Source organism: Nerophis lumbriciformis, linkage group LG35, assembly GCF_033978685.3.
Source record: "Nerophis lumbriciformis linkage group LG35, RoL_Nlum_v2.1, whole genome shotgun sequence".
NCBI classification, from domain to species: domain Eukaryota; kingdom Metazoa; phylum Chordata; class Actinopteri; order Syngnathiformes; family Syngnathidae; genus Nerophis; species Nerophis lumbriciformis.
The window spans coordinates 17,061,843-17,078,566 of record NC_084582.2 but is presented as its reverse complement, the minus strand read 5'-3'; the positions used below and the strand labels follow the sequence as shown (position 1 = coordinate 17,078,566).

At 36.5% G+C, this 16,724-nt stretch overlaps 1 protein-coding gene across 2 annotated transcripts in view; it reads left to right on the top strand.

Annotated features, from left to right (window-relative positions):
• tenm1 (teneurin transmembrane protein 1) overlaps nucleotides 1–16,724 on the top strand; it is a 503,386-nt gene that overhangs the window by 337,713 nt on the left and 148,949 nt on the right. For both annotated transcript variants that reach the window (XM_061927525.2, XM_061927524.2), the window contains exon 19: nucleotides 13,170–13,313. In XM_061927525.2, coding sequence (XP_061783509.2) covers nucleotides 13,170–13,313 — 144 coding nt within the window. The remainder of the gene's footprint in view (nucleotides 1–13,169; nucleotides 13,314–16,724) is intronic.

The following is a 16,724-nucleotide window of genomic DNA, read 5'->3' as shown; positions in this document are numbered from 1 at the left end:
CAGCTGCATTCAGGCGGAAGGCGGGGTGCACCCTGGACAAGTCGCCCCCTCGTCGCAGACAATATCATCCATTTTTTAAATGTATTCCTGAACAAAATTATTTGAAAAATGGAAAATATCATCCATTTTTAAAATAATTTTGTTCAGGAATACATCTCCTTCAGCCTTCCCTCTGGGCCCATGCATGTCTATGAGAAGCAGCTGTCTGAGATTGACAGCAATCAACACCAATCACTGCATTATGCCGTCAAAATCGGTGGCCTCTAAATGAGTGGGGAACCCTGGGCTCCATCCCAAGTAAACCTGTGCATTAACGTTGCATTGGCTACGATTATGCCCATCCCTAATGGTTCGACTAGAAAATGTATTTTATTATAAACCAATTGTTTGGATATAGAATGAGTTGAACTCTAAGAGATACAACATTTACTATATACACAAAAGACCTATTCTTCTCAAATATTGTTTCTCAAATCTGTGTAAATATGTGTTATTGAGCACTTCTTCTTTGCCAGGATAATCAATGTCAATCAATCAATGTTTATTTATATAGCCCTAAATCACAAGTGTCTCAAAGAGCTGCACAAGCCACAACGACATCATCGGTAAAAATATAATCCATCTCACCTCACAGGAGTGGCATATAAAGATGCTGATTAAACATCATGATTATTGCACAGGTGTGCCTTAGGCTGCCCACAATAAAAGGCTACGGTACTCTGAAATGTGCAACTTTGCTTTACTGAGGTTTGGGGGGTCAGAAAAGCAGTCAGTATCTAGTGCTGTGGTTCTTAACCTGGGTTCGATCGAACCCTAGGGGTTCGGTGAGTCGGCCCCAGGGGTTCGGCGGAGCCTCTGCACCCGACTCGTCGTGTAAATAAAAACTTCTCCCTATTGGCGTATTATGGATACCCCCAAACAATGTTCCCTCTAATTTTCCATCTGATTTGCAGGTGTGTAATTTGTTGTGAGTGCATGCACTGTGTTGGTTTTGTTCTTTGAACAAGGTGATGTTCATGCACGGTTCATTTTGCGCACCAGTAAAAAAACATAACTTTGTCTTGAATTTGAAAAAAAAAAACATTTTATTTTTCACTAAAGAAGGGTTCAGTAAATGCGCATATGAAACTGGTGGGGTTCGGGTACCTCCAACAAGGTTAAGAACCACTGATCTAGTGTGAGCACCATTTGCCTCACACAGTGCAACACATCTTATTCGCATAGAGTTGATCAGGTTGTTGATTGTGGCCTGTGGAATGTTGGTCTACTCCTCTTCAATGGCTGTGCCAAGTTGCTGGATATCGGCAGGAAATAGAACACACTGTCATAGACGCCGATTCACAGCATCCCAAACATGTTCAATGGGTGACATGTGTATGCTGGCCCAGCAATAACTGGGATGTTTTCAGCTTCCAGGATATGTGTACACATCCTTGCAACAAGGGGCCGTGCATTGCCATGCTGCAACATGAGGTGATAGTCTCGGGTGAATAGCACAACAATGGGCCTCAGGATCTCTTCTTGCCGGAATGACGCTACAACGTCAAACCGCCTTCGGGACTTCGGCTCCTGATTTTCTGTCAGGGTTTACTCCCTTAGCCTTATCCTCGAGTGGGTTGACCGCAAGGCAGCGGTGGTTTTGAGATTGGAATTTCCTTCTCCTAGATGGGCTGCCTTACCAGGTTTACGAGCCCCATTTGCCCGAATGTGTCAGGTAGCACGAGGTTGCATCTTACCCGTGGCGGTATAAGTCCGACCTGACTATATTTTCAATGAATAATTATTTGTTAACTAACACTGCACTCAAACCACACGTCATTTTAGGGTAGCTGTGCAGATTGCACATAAATCTGAATAGGAGACGCCATGTGACTAACAATCATGTCAGTACTCAACCAGACTCCTGCTGAGAAACTAGAACATCGAAGATTAGCTGATAATTACCCATTCAGATTTACTGTCTTTTGCAAGCAGCTACGGCAGACAAACATGAATAGAACATTCAACAAACCAATACATTTAAAATATTTCACAAAAGCAGCAGAAATGTGCATCATGTAAGCAGGTCAAAGTCTTTTTAAAGACCTTGACAAGCATTGCACTGTCAGTGCTTTGCAATGAAGGGATGGAAAGATTGAAATCTCAACAAATATACATAGAACTCACTGGCAGTAAAAGCACAATCTGTAGTAGCAAACGGGAAACACTTAAGGTGGTTTTGACATCTAAGGCACTCCATGAAGACAATGTGTGCATTTACTCAAGTTAATGCTGTACTTGTTGTGTGTAGAGGGTTGTTGTGATGTGTGCCCATTGTTTTGTCTTCCACTCATCACATCCTGACGGTGTAACTGCTGCAATGTTCAAGTCATTTATTTTTTTCACAATAGTAAAAAGAACCATTTCAAATGCATAAAGCAGGGGTGTCCACTCATCTTCATCTCGACAACAAAAGCATTATGTTGCCACAAAACCTACAACCTAAAGATCTCAGTCTATCTCCCCCTTCTCATATTATACAATTTCATACAATACAAAGTCAAAGAGAAATCACTTCAACATAATCATCTAAAGTCTTTCTATGTATGGATGTGTCACTTATTGGTATGACATCGGCTCATCTTCTGAAAGTACATCTACCTCGCATTTGGCAAAGTGTAGTTACTGATATTGTGTAGTGGTTCACTCGGCTACATTTTGTGTAGCCGGTGTGCGAATGTCGTGGTTACTTTGGCAACCAGTCCACAGTGTAGTGTGCCTCTTGCCCAAAATCAGCTGGATAGGTTCCAGCTCACCATGACCCTGAATAGAAAAAGTAGTAGAAAATGGAAAGGTGGATGGTATTTTTTCAGTATTTAAAAACAATTATTATCTATGTATTTTTTTTTCTACTGGCAAATACTGAAGTTCCGAAGTAAAGAACCTTCATAAGATACTAGGGATTAATATTTACAAAAGGTTTGCGTGACTAAAACATGTGCAAACTTGGGTAACACTTTAGTATGGGGAACATATTTTAAGTAACAAACACTTGATTTAGAGTTATTTGGACACTAGGGAAACATATTTTAAGTAACAGACTTAATTTAGAGTTATTTGGACACTAGGGAAACATATTTTAAGTAACAAAGACTTAATTCAGAGTAATTTGGACACAAGGGGAACATATTTTAAGTAACAAAGACTTAATTCAGAGTTATTTGGACACTAGGGGAACATATTCTAAGTAACAAACACTTTAGGTTAGGGTTAGGGTTAGGGTTGCGTTTGGGGTTAGGGTTATGTTTTGTTATGTAAGAACAGACCATATTCATTAATTAGTATAAAAGGGAGAATCATATGCAACAACTTCCTTAACTTAGTACTAATAAGCAATAATTCTGAGGTTATTGAGGGAAGACTTTTAGTTAATAGTTTACTGGTTGTATAATAAAGCCATGCACAATAAGGCATTAATAAGTACCTAATAATGACTAATTAAGAGTGAATATGTTACTAATTTGCATGTTAATAAGCAACTAATTAATGGTGAATATGTTCCCCATACTAAAGTGTTACCCAAAATTGATACCACACACAAAGCTGATCTACTAAACTTGTGCAAAGTGGATTGTGTCTGTTAAGTGAGCAGAATAAGGCGTCTCTGTCTTCATTATAATGCAAAATATATTCTGATCATCAAAACGCCCACAAAACTGGGAGGAGAAGATGCAAAATGTGATTCATCAATGCTCTTCACGTTTTTGCAATCACTATTTTGCGTTTTGTTTAGCGTGTGTGAAACATGTATGCAAACTAGACATACTGTCTATTCAGCAACATTAATTTATAATTTTATGACTGCATGCTGGTTAACTTAAAGGGGAGGTGCACTTTTTTGGAATGTTGCCTATCGTTCACAATCCTTATAAGAGACAAGAACACATGTGTCTTTTTTTTATGCAATCTAAATCGTAAATAAAAGTCTGGTTACAATGGAGCCAATGGGAACTATGACGTTATTGTGTCTATTCCCACCATAAAACCCAATAAATCATTATCCTAAAAGCGACAACAATACTCCATTTACATTTTGTAGACTGAATATTGACCAAGTATTAGCAATATTGTTATTATAAGCGCTAACGTGGAGGACCTAATTTTAGCGGCGCAATGATCAGAGAGAGGCTCTGGTTGCCATGATTAGTTATTGTTGTTTAAGGAAATAGCAAATGCTGCGATGCAAAATCAATGTGCGCAAAAAAATGACCAGAAATACATCAGTATTGCATGTTGTCATGAATTTGCCTGTAATTACATTACATATGTACTTACAGCACGTAGATAAAACATTGGATGTTTTTTTAGGCGCCTCCCATTACCTGCATTGTTAGCTACATTTTGCTAGTGTTCATGTATGATTTAAAATGCAAAAAAAAGAGAAAGACATGCTTGTTCTTGTTTAACATACTGTAGTGTTGTAAATGATAGTCTTTTTTTTTTTTTTTTAAGTGCTAAACCCCTTACTGAACAATGCCAGTTGACTTGACACTGTTTCGTTTTATCCACTTGTATTTGTCTGTTTGGATATTTCAATGTGAGGTGAAGTAGTTAAAAACAGGAGAATTGATGATTTAGTGATGATTTTTAACCTACGTTGAAAACAATTCCTTGCGGTCTAGAACAGTGGTTCTCAAATCTTTTTCACCAAGTACCAGCTTAGAAAACAATCTCCAAGTACCACCATAATGACCAACATTAAATACAGTAGTTGTGTAGTTGGTCTAAGTATTCAATAAAAACAAGGCATAGGTTTTATTCAATAAGTATGTATAATATTTGTGGCCACTGTAACATTACACACAGTTTAAACAGTAACACTGTTTAAATATAAGAAAATATAATTCTGTACTTTAATCAAGTAACTATTTCGTGTACTACTTGATGGCGCCTGCATACCACTAGCGGTACACATACCGCAATTTGAGAATAACTGGCCTACCTAAAAAATATGTATTAGGTATGTTGTGGTTTAAATGTTGTATACATTTAGCTCCACTGTCACTTTTATAACCCGCCTTTTGAATCTGTCAGCAAGATGTTCGATTCTGGAGGCCAAGCCCAACCCTTTTTAAATGCCTACTGAAATGTGATTTTCTTATTTAAACGGGGATAGCAGGTCCATTCTATGTGTCATACTTGATCATTTCGCGATATTGACATATTTTTGCTGAAAGGATTTAGTGGAGAACATCGACGATAAAGTTCGCAACTTTTGGTCGCTGATAAAAAAGCCTTGCCTGTACCGGAAGTAGCAGACGAGTAGCGTGACGTCACAGGTTGTGGAGCTCCTCACATCTGCACATTGTTTACAATCATGGCCACCTGCAGCGGGGGCGATTCGGACCGAGAAAGCGACCATTTCCCCATTAATTTGAGTGAGGATGAAAGTTTTGTGGATGAGGAAAGTGAGAGTGAAGGACTAGAGGGCAGTGGGAGCGATTCAGATAGGGAAGATGCTGTGAGAGGCGGGTGGGACCTGATATTCAGCTGGGAATGACGAAAACAGTAAATAAACACAAAACAAATATATACTTTATTAGCCACAACACAACCAGGCTTATATTTAATATGCCACAAATGAATCCCGCATAACAAACACCTCCCCCCTCCCGTCCATATAACCCGCCAATACAACTCAAACACCTGCACAACACACTCAATCCCACAGCCCAAAGTACCGTTCACCTCCCCAAAGTTCATACAGCACATATATTTCCCCAAAGTCCCCAAAGTTACATACGTGACATGCACATAGCGGCACACACGTACGGGCAAGCGATGAAATGTTTGGAAGCCGCAGCTGCATGCGTACTCACGGTACCGCATCTGCACATCCAACTCAAAGTCCTCCTGGTAAGAGTCTCTGTTGTCCCAGTTCTCCACAGGCCAATGGTAAAGCTTGACTGTCATCTTCCGGGAATGTAAACAATGAAACACCGGCTGTGTTATCCGGCACACCAGTCAAGGGGTACATTCTACGGCGGGGGTGCGTTATCCAGCACAACACCTGCCGCAATACACCGCTTCCCACCTACAGCTTTCTTCTTTGCTGTCTCTATTGTTCATTGAACAAATTGCAAAAGATTCACCAACACAGATGTCCAGAATACTGTGGAATTTTGCGATGAAAACAGACGACTTAATAGCTGGCCACCATGCTGTCCCAAAATGTCCTCTACAATCCGTGACGTCACGCGCAGACGTCATCATACCAAGACGTTTTCATCAGGATATTTCGCGCAAAATTTAAAATTGCAGTTTAGTAAGCTAACCCGGTCATATGGGCATGTGTTGCAATGTTCAGATTTCATCATTGATATATAAACTATCAGACTGCGTGGTCGGTAGTAGTGGGTATCAGTAGGCCTTTAAAAGTATCATAATTTATCTTTTGAAAATGTACACTGTTTAAACAAATTGAAGTTGTTAGAGCAAATTTTTTCCCTCAGACCTTTTTGGATTCACCCTGTAAGTACATTAGGTAATTTGCATGAAATAAGCTGCTTTTAGCAGCATTTATTTTGCAGCATGTTGCACATATATGTTATTATGTGCATGCCAGGAATTAGAAGAAAATAATACTATATCCTTCCTTTTTGGTTTCCTCATAGCCTCAAACAAATGGGGAGGAACTCCTCTGAGAGTTTAACTCAATGTCCAAATTAGAACGTCCGCCTCGCTGTGAAGTCATGACGTAGCAAGACTGCAAAACCATGCGAACAGAGGCATTCAAAACTGCGTGCAAGCTCACGCCAAAACGCATGAACCTTATGATTCGATGCTTTGACATCGTTTAACATGAGTACTGTGACATTTATAAGTCAGACAAGACGAAATTCCTCGTAGGTCCCCTTTAACGACTGAAGAGGGTCTCTCGGTTCTTGATTCTCCTTGGCATTATCGCTATGACTACCGCGAGCCAAAACCTGGGCTGCACATCCGATCCCCTCTTTCACACCAAATGTCTTGCCTTTAGGCACAGTCCCCGGGCTTGTAGAGGTCATCAAATTTACACGTCCTGTCCCTCACTTTAAACGTGTAACATGTGGAAAACCGGTATGCGACTGTACCGAAGGCTGTGTACTGAAACATCGGAATACATGTACACTCCTGTTGAAACTTTGTCATAGTTTTTTTTCTCCGTCTCTTTATCTTTTAAGACTACATTTCATGTCGCTCATCTCCTATAAACCCCTAACCTATTGATATGTCAAATATTCACTCTTTTTTCTATGTACCCTCCGTCTTTAAACCGAGATCTTCCTCCATCCCTACCCTTCTTACCCCTCGTCGTCCTCCTAACTCCTTTTTTTCTCACAGTATTGCAGGGTTTCTCACTCCTTGTTATTTTCCCCTCTTGTTCTTTCCTCTCTTCCTGTGTTTTACCCTGATACTTCCCTCTCACTACTTCCTGATGCCTCGTTGGCACATTGACTCTCCAAAAACACTGATCGTATGTGTACACCCACACACACACACACTGTTTGCTGGGGTGAACACAATGCCTGGGGCCTCAGCAGAGAGAAATGAAAGCTTTCTCCTGTGAGATATGGAGTGTGTGTTTATGTGCTAAAGTCGACGGGTGTTTTGTTTATAAGGGTGTGTGCAAGTGTGTGACCATATATTTCCTGCAAGTAATATAGTGTATTTACAGTACAGTAATATTACATTGTTTCCCCTTCCATTATATAATACGGGGGCCCCACCCTCACAACATCCCCTGGCCCACAAGAGTGTCACGGTGTTTTTATTTCTTATATAGCGCAAGATCACAACAGAGATGATTTAAGGATACTGTAACAGTCTGTTTTGTGTGCTGTTGTGTTGTTATACACCACGGTGTGATTGTGAAAAGTGTTGCTTTGTGTGATCAAAGATTTGGCCAAATAAACACCATATTATTTCTAAACATGATTAATTTACATTTACATATGTATTACAATAAAGTATTTAAAAAAAACATACTGTTATAATAATAATAATAATAATAATAATAATACATCATAATTAACTCTGGAAAGGTTTCCTATGGAAATTGTTTTGCCAACCAGCATCACTGCAAATATACAGAGTCTGTTTTTGCTCAGAGAGGGTCCACATGAACTCAGGGGTGTCTTGAAATTCAAACATAACATGGCGAATACCACATTCAAGGCTCAAACGTTATCTATAGCAGGGGTGAAACTGTGGGACAATGTGAGCGGAGAAATTCAACTAAAGTCTTCTAGCCTAAGAGTGTTCAACCTTGCGGTAAAAAATGTGTTGTTGGGAAACTATCAAAAACATGACTAGTTGTTTGGACTATCTCAACTGTGGCACACAGGTGCAAAAAAACTCACTGTGGAATAAGGGACATAACACACCAGACAAGGCTTCAGAAGATGAAAGATACCCAGGCAAGATGGAGCTAATCTCATGGTTGCTCAATGCTATAGACAAAGTGTTTTCCAGCATATGTTATTCTTGTTCTGAAATTGTCATGTATCCATCAAATCTGCTGTTGAAAGTTGGACTATATAACCAAAATATATAACCAACATATATGTTGATTGTAAATTAGGGGCGGGACATGGATAAGCATTCTTGCTTTTTTTCCCGTATCCCTTTTCGGTGGGTGTCGTTGCATGTCTGTCAAATTACAAAGAGTGATGAAGTGTTGCTATATACCTGTATGTATGCCGGAATAAATAAATGAATTCATTAATTCATTCAATTCATTCATTCATTCATTCATTCACTGATTGTATTCCACGATTCTTGCTCAGAAACATGTAAGAACCTAGAAACCTGCTTAAATTAGAACATCTGCTTTTGGATCTATATAATGATGTAGTGTGAAAACATGCAAAGAGTTTAGGGTTGCTCACTTCAACTCATGGTTATTTGGTACTTAAAGTCTACAGGTAAGTGTATTAAGTTTCAGTGGCAAAGCATGTAAACTAGGCTGCCAAGTTCCTAATTAAATTTTGTTTTAGCCACATCTTTATTGATTGGAGCCTGGGTTCACCCTGCATGCCTCCTGAAATTGTATCTCGTTCTAAAGCGAACGTTTGACAGGGTGAAAGCCTCTACTTATGTATTCGACTGCCTATACCAGTCTTTCTGCTGACTGCGCTCTTCAGTTCCCTTGAGTACCCGTCAATTCACATGCATTTGGGTCTAAAGTGAAGCAAGTTAAAAAGATCAGTGCCAACAGTTTTTGACAGTGACAGCTACTACTTTGCCACATTTATGTCAGAGGTGTCAAGTTGTATTTTTATCAGCTCTTTATCAATGTGTTTAACAAGTATTACAATTTAAAAGCTTCTCTGTTAACTGCAATATTCTCACACTGCTATGAAGATAAATGTTTGTTTCCACCCCCCACTGGTACACCCTATCCCTCCAAGAAGGTCAAGTTAAATATTATTATTTGTTTAGTAGATACTTTTTTACTACTTCAACTGGCTACCTTACTTTTGTTTATAAAAGTTATTTTACAAATGTCAAGTTTTAGAACATCTCATGTATAGCAGTGTGTAAGTATGTCTAAATAGTTGAGTGGCATTATAAATTTAACCTTGGGTTTTACTTTTTTTTATTAGCAGCGTTGTTGTTGTAAACTCAGTTATAGAAAGGCCCAGAAGTGTTTGGAGAGAGACCGTTTGTTTTATGATTTTTGCCTTTACATGTTGTTACACAACCACAATGGATTTGAAATAAATACATCGATAAACAAATCAGCATGTGATTGAAGTGTTGAATTTCAACTTTATTTAAGAGGTTTGGCAACAAATTTGGCATTTTCTGTATAGAATTTACAGGGCTGTGAATCTTTGGGTTTCCCACGATTCGATTCAATATCGATTCTTGGGGTCACGATTCGATTCAAAATCTTTTTTTTTTTTTCAATTCAACACGATTCTCGATTCAAAAACGATATTTTCCCGATTCAAAACGATTCTCTATTCATTCAATACATAGGATTTCAGCAGGATCTACCCCAGTCTGCTGACATGCAAACAGAGTAGTAGATGTTTGTATAAAGCTTTTATAATTGTAAAGGACAATGTTTTATCAACTGATTGCAATAATGTAAATTTGTTTTAACTATTAAATGAACCAAAATATGACTTATTTTATCTTTGTGAAAATATTGGACACAGTGTGTTGTCAAGCTTATGAGATGCAATGCAAGTGTAAGCCACTGTGACACTATTGTTCTTTTTTTTTTTTATATATAAATGTCTAATGATAATGTCAATGAGGGATTTTTAATCACTGCTATGTTGAAATTGTAACTAATATTAATACTGTTGTTGATAATATTCATTTTTGTTTCACTACTTTTGGTTTGTTCTGTGTTGTGTTTGTGTCTCCTCAATTGCTCTGTTTATTGCAGTTCTGAGTGTTGCTGGGTCGGGTTTGGTTTTGGAATTGGATTGCATTGTTATGGTATTGCTGTGTAATGTTTTGTTGGATTGATGAATTTCAAAAACAAAAAATCAATTTTTTAAATATGAGAATCGATTCTGAATCGCACAACATGAGAATCGCGATTCGAATTTGAATCAATTTTTTCCCACACAACTTAATGCTCATGGTAGGCCTGGGTCTATAACAAATTTTGTTGGACGATATATTGTCCAACAAATTATTGCCGATAAACAATTTTATTCTCAGCATTATTTTGAGACCAAATTAAGCATTATTGTAATCCTAATTTTCAATAATAATATTGCAAGTAACTATTTCAAGCGCAATATACTTTTATTTTTCATTAGTATTTTTTTAACATTTTAATTGTGAGGTGAAAAACTTTTAATTGACCTAAATACGTAAACAATCAAAACAATGTTGCACTTTAATAAATATTAAACATCTTCATGTGCATTTTTCCCCAGTTAGAAAACATAGGTTTTGGTGGTTTGGTTTGAGGCTGAAATATTCCTACAATGGGACATTTGGCTTTGCAATCCTTTTCTTTTACCGTATTTTTCGGACTATAAGTCGCAGTTCTTTTCGTAGTTTGGCCGGGCTGCAGTGTGACTTATATATGTTTTTTTCCTTCTTTATTATGCATTTTCGGCAGGTGCAACTTATACTCCGGTGCGACTTATACTCTCAAAAATACGAAAAAATAATTGTTTTTCCTCTGAATTTTAATTACCTTGCAGTGCATCTCATCTACGACTCAGGAGGCTCTGTCACTGTCTGAAGCTAGTAGTCCCACCTCCACTCGCAGAGACAAAGATTGTGGATGACTTAAAAGAGGTCTAATTATTTTTGTTTAATTCTGCTAATGAATAAACGCACTCAGGTGCTGAGCGTGATGCACACATTGAACCCTCTTGTACCCTGTTTGAAAGCAAGCGACAAAGATAACAAACACACACAAACATAAAGTTATGCAGTTCATTTTCATATATCGTTTAATTAATTGACTTATTATCGGCCCAGGCTGAGTCCAGTAAATGTGTGTGTGTGAGGACACTCTTGTACCTGTCGCTTGAATCCCTAAATGGTAAAAGACTTGGATGTAAATGTGTTTTGTCACAGTGGAAAGTCTACACTTCAATCGCATGCTGATTTACTTATTCAATATTTTATTTGCTATGCATTGTGAATGGTAGATAGATAGATAGATAGATAGATAGATAGATAGATAGATAGATAGATAGATAGATAGATAGATAGATAGATAGATGGATAGATAGTACTTTATTGATTCGTTCAGGAGAGTTCCCTCAGGAAAATTACAATTCCAGCAGCAGTGTACAGAATTGAAATCAAATTTAAAAAGTATATAATGGGGGTATAAATGGAAATAAAATAGAACATATTACAATAAGAATAAAAATATAAAGCAACAATAAGAATAAAAATACAACAGTAAAAATAAGAATATAACAATGTTATGAAAATGTATTGCACTGTTAATTGCACTGTTTTTTGTTGCAGTTTATTTCAGTATTGTTATTGTTTAGCATCCCCTGTCATCCTAGTACCCCCCTGCCCTCTAGAGAGGAGTTGTACAGTCTGATGGCGTGTGGGACAAAGGAGTTTTTTAGTCTATGAGTCCTGCAATTGGTATATGCTGTAAAGACAAATGCATAACAACTGGTACTGTAATATGCAAACAAACAAGATTGAAAGCTAAGTATTTTCATTTTTTTCCAAGTTTATTCACAATACCATATAACAAATACAATAATAGTGAAATATCATCATTTAAAGATGTTGGTACGTGAAAGGGTCCCCCAAATAATATAGAAGAAGCTTTTGACAGGGGGTCCAGAGGATAGTATATACATGAAATGATGGAACATGGTAGCAAGTACAACAACTAAAACAAAACAAAAAACAACGCTATATGATTAACACAAGATAATAGTACTAAAGCAAGCATACACATACATACATACATTCATTCAACCATGCAAAACCCAACAGTAGTCTACCCCACATGAGGCATTAAATATAGGTGGTTAATAGACAAGTTTTTAGTTTATTTTTGAAGTTGGAGAATGGATACAGCATCTTGAGGCTCTCATTTGTATGAGAGCCTCAATTGTTAAGTATTAAAAGTGTGGTTATAATTTAAAGTACCAGTGGAATGTTTGAATACACTTACCTATTACTACAAATGAGATGTTTTAAAACTTTTGACTGCCAGTTTGTATAATGTGATTTGGCAAATGCAAGCACTTATTTGAGGACTACAGTGGCATTGTTGCAGTCTGATTCAAAGTCTAATTCATTGTCAAGCTGTAGTGGGGAGCTACACAATCTATCATTACAACTAAAAGGGCCAAGCACCAATTGCTAGAGCTCTTTCATTGAAGATGGACTCCTTTTGATTACAACTCCACTTCATACTGATCCCTCACAGACAGACTCACTGATGAGGTTTCGCTGTACAGGCCTTTCATCTGTCTCAGCCCTCCATACAATATAGCTTTGAGGCAGATTAAATCCGGCTTCACTGTTATTGCAGGTACCACGAAATGAAGTAAAGATGTTCCCATACCGGCCTGATCATACCTCTAGACAACATTTGACTTTTTGGGCAAGCTTGTCTCTAAAGCAGCACATCCTAATGGCAGGCATGTAATCCCTCTTATCTTTGTGCATATGTTTGTTTTCAGTATCAGTTGGCTATGAGTATGAATCATGTCCTGGAGTTATTCAGTGGGAGATAAGGACGGCTCTCATGCAGGGTTTTGAGCTGGTGCCCTCTCACCTCGGAGGTTGGTCTTTGGATAAGCATCATTCCCTCAACATACGTAGTGGTGAGTATCTACAAACTATAAAAAAAAGTTTTTATATTTGTTTTTGGCAACTTGTAGGTTATGATTTAGACTTCCGAGAAGCAGCATTCTCTGCAGTGGACATATGTGTTTTGCAAAGCAGGGCTATGTTTTTTTTTTTTCTGAAATCTGTAACTGACAAACAAAATAGACCAAAAACAACAGTACACTGCATAGGATCCTGGTTCTCAAGAGGATATCATCACACTTTTTGGGGTATATGATGAGTTGATTAAGGAAATGTTTAAATGAAACGTTTAATATTTTTGGGGAAAAATAACTCTTAAAATTTCCTTTTCATGACCATAGGTTAGGGATGGGGGATACAGCCTAAAATCTATATAACAATATATACTTCAGCTTCTTGCAATAATTATATATATATATATATATATATATATATATATATATATATATATATATATATATATATATATATATATATATATACAGTACAGGCCAAAAGTTTGGACACACCTTCTCATTCAATGTGTTTTCTTTATTTTCATGACTATTTACATTGTAGATTCTCACTGAAGACATCAAAACTATGAATGAACACATGTGGAGTTATGTACTTAACAAAAAAACGTAAAATAACTGAAAACATGTTTTATATTGTAGTTTCTTCAAAATAGCCACCTTTTGCTTTTTTGCACACTCTTGGCATTCTCTCCATGAGCTTCAAGAGGTAGTCACCTGAAATGGTCTTCACTTCACAAGTGTACTTGAGCCTCATCAAAAGAATGCCGAGAGAGTGCAAAGCAGCAATCAGGGCAAAGGGTGGCTATTTTGACGATCCTAGAATGTAAAACATGTTCACCTTTTTTTCTTAAGTACATAACTCCACATGTGTTCATTCATAGTTTTGATGCCTTCAGTGACAATCTACAATGTAAATAGTCTTGAAAATAAAGAAAATGCATTGAATGAGGAGAAGGTGTGTCCAAACTTTTGGCCTGTACTATATATATATATATATATATATATATATATATATATATATATATATATATATATATATATATATATATATATATATGTATCAGGATATATTATTTGGCATACAGGTGATAAAATAATAATTTCAAAATGGCTTAAAAATGCTCCTAATTTAGCTGCTGATGTATGTGGTAACATATTTCTTCATTTCCAGTTGTATTGTTTTATCAGAACTATTATTAATCGACTTACTAATTTACTGTTACTGCTGTAACATGGATCCATCTACTAAAACTTACTAAGCACATATTATTCTGTTTCAATACTTTACTTTAGTTTTGGGCAATACTACAAATGTCGGTATCAATACCAATCAGTTACGATAGCAATATGAACATACCAATGTTAATGCTTAACATGTACAAGATCACTAAGTGACACAGTTTGTTTCTATCACAACTCTTTACAATGAGATAAAAGACTGTAAAAATATATTCCAATTGAAAAACATGTACAAAAAAACCCCAATAATATCATATAAACAGCCATAAGTGTTTACATTTTGCTTTATATTTATTATTTTACTTATTTTTTGTCTGGTTTTGTATTTTTTTTGTATCATCCCGTGAGGTGTATATTACTTTTTTTTGTTCGGTTTGTACTTCATGAAGTTTTGCACTTGTTGTGTTTTTTTGGGTGTTTTTTGTTTGTTTTCATTATATTTGGATGTATTTGTTTGGTTTGTATGCTATCCATTAAGTAAGACTACGTATTATGTTGAAGGGGGCAGGGAAATATAGGATTTTCTTCATCCTGTTCCTTCTCAGGCATTGGTGTGTAAATGTGTGTTTAGTTACTGAGGTTTAGTTGTCTATCGATCAAAGATGCACATCAATGAAGGAGATAAATAAATAAAAAATAAAAAAATAATCATAACCGACAAAAACCCAGGGTGGCGGCGTAACAAAATCAATTAAAGATTTAAATGATTTCCTTATTACCTTTTATTACATACAAAATATATACAAAAAAGTCAAAAGTGCAAAATAATTCAACAAAAGCAAACTACTGTTAGCTCTTATTTCATGAATTTGTAAACATTTTCTTTGGGATAATAATATATATATATATATATATACATATATATATACATATATATATATATATATATGTATATATATATATATATATTTATATATATTTATATATATACATGTATATATATTTATATATAATAGAAAGGCTGAGCCATTACTATTGGCGAGTACAGTATTGATTGACAAAAAACATAAAAAAAAAAAAAAGAAATCCTAAGCAACTCAATTACAGTCTGTTTGTTTTTAACTTTTTCTGTAATTCATCTTTTTAAATGCCAACACAGGCAAATCATGGGACTTTGTGTTGGTTTTGTAAAAGGTCTCAGTGAATGTAAAATGATTTTATCACTGCACTGCGACAGCTCTGGTAGTTAGCAAATGGGCTGTGATATAAAAAAAAAACTCTGTGCCGTGTTCAAACTATTGTCTGACAATAGACACACAGAACAAATGCAAATGCAACCAACTGTATAATTAATTTGGCTACATTAAAACACATGAGAAGTAATTAAAGAGAGCGGGGGGGCTGTGTGGAAGTTAAATGCTGCCTCAGCTGTGCATCAGCCTGGGGAGGCAGCAGGACACCGGACTGTGTGGCAAAGGAGCCACATTTAACATCATTGTTATTTCATCTCCCAGTACGTATGTTATCTTTTTTGTATGACATTGGCGTCATAAAATAGTGATTTGTTATAGGCGTCTTTGCAGCATCACTCATAAAACTGCCTTAGAATAACTGATGTGGGAGCTCCTTTCACCGTTTCAATAGCACACATTGCACTACCTCGGTTCTCATAATGCCAATCGGGGATGGGTTACAATTTCATTAGCAGGGGCTGTGATTTTTGTGTGCATTTTTTTTTTTTGAAGCTTTCAGTGTTCTCAATGTAAAATGATTGCACCATTTAAGATTACACACAGCAAAAAGTCAGTGGTCAAAAACAAGGGAAAAAAATACAAAAATTAGGGGTATTTTATTTGAACTAAGCAAAATTATCTGCCAATAGAACAAGAAAATTTGGCTTGTCAAGGCTTTCCAAAACAAGTAAAATTAGCTAACCTCAATGAACCCAAAAATACCTTAAAATAAGTACATTCTCACTCATAACAAGTGCACTTTTCTTCGTAGAAAAAAAAACAAGACCTCTTTGCTCAATATGTTGAAAAATATTCTTAAATTAAGTAAATGCTAGTGCCATTATCTTGACATAATGATATGCGCTCGGCATTAAATTTCTTGAAACCAGCAAACTTATACTAAAAACTAATCTATTGTTCTTAATGGAAAGGCAACAAGGCTCCTTGTTACTCTTGGGGTCTCCTAGCCGCTCAGGCAAATCATATGGTCTAAAAA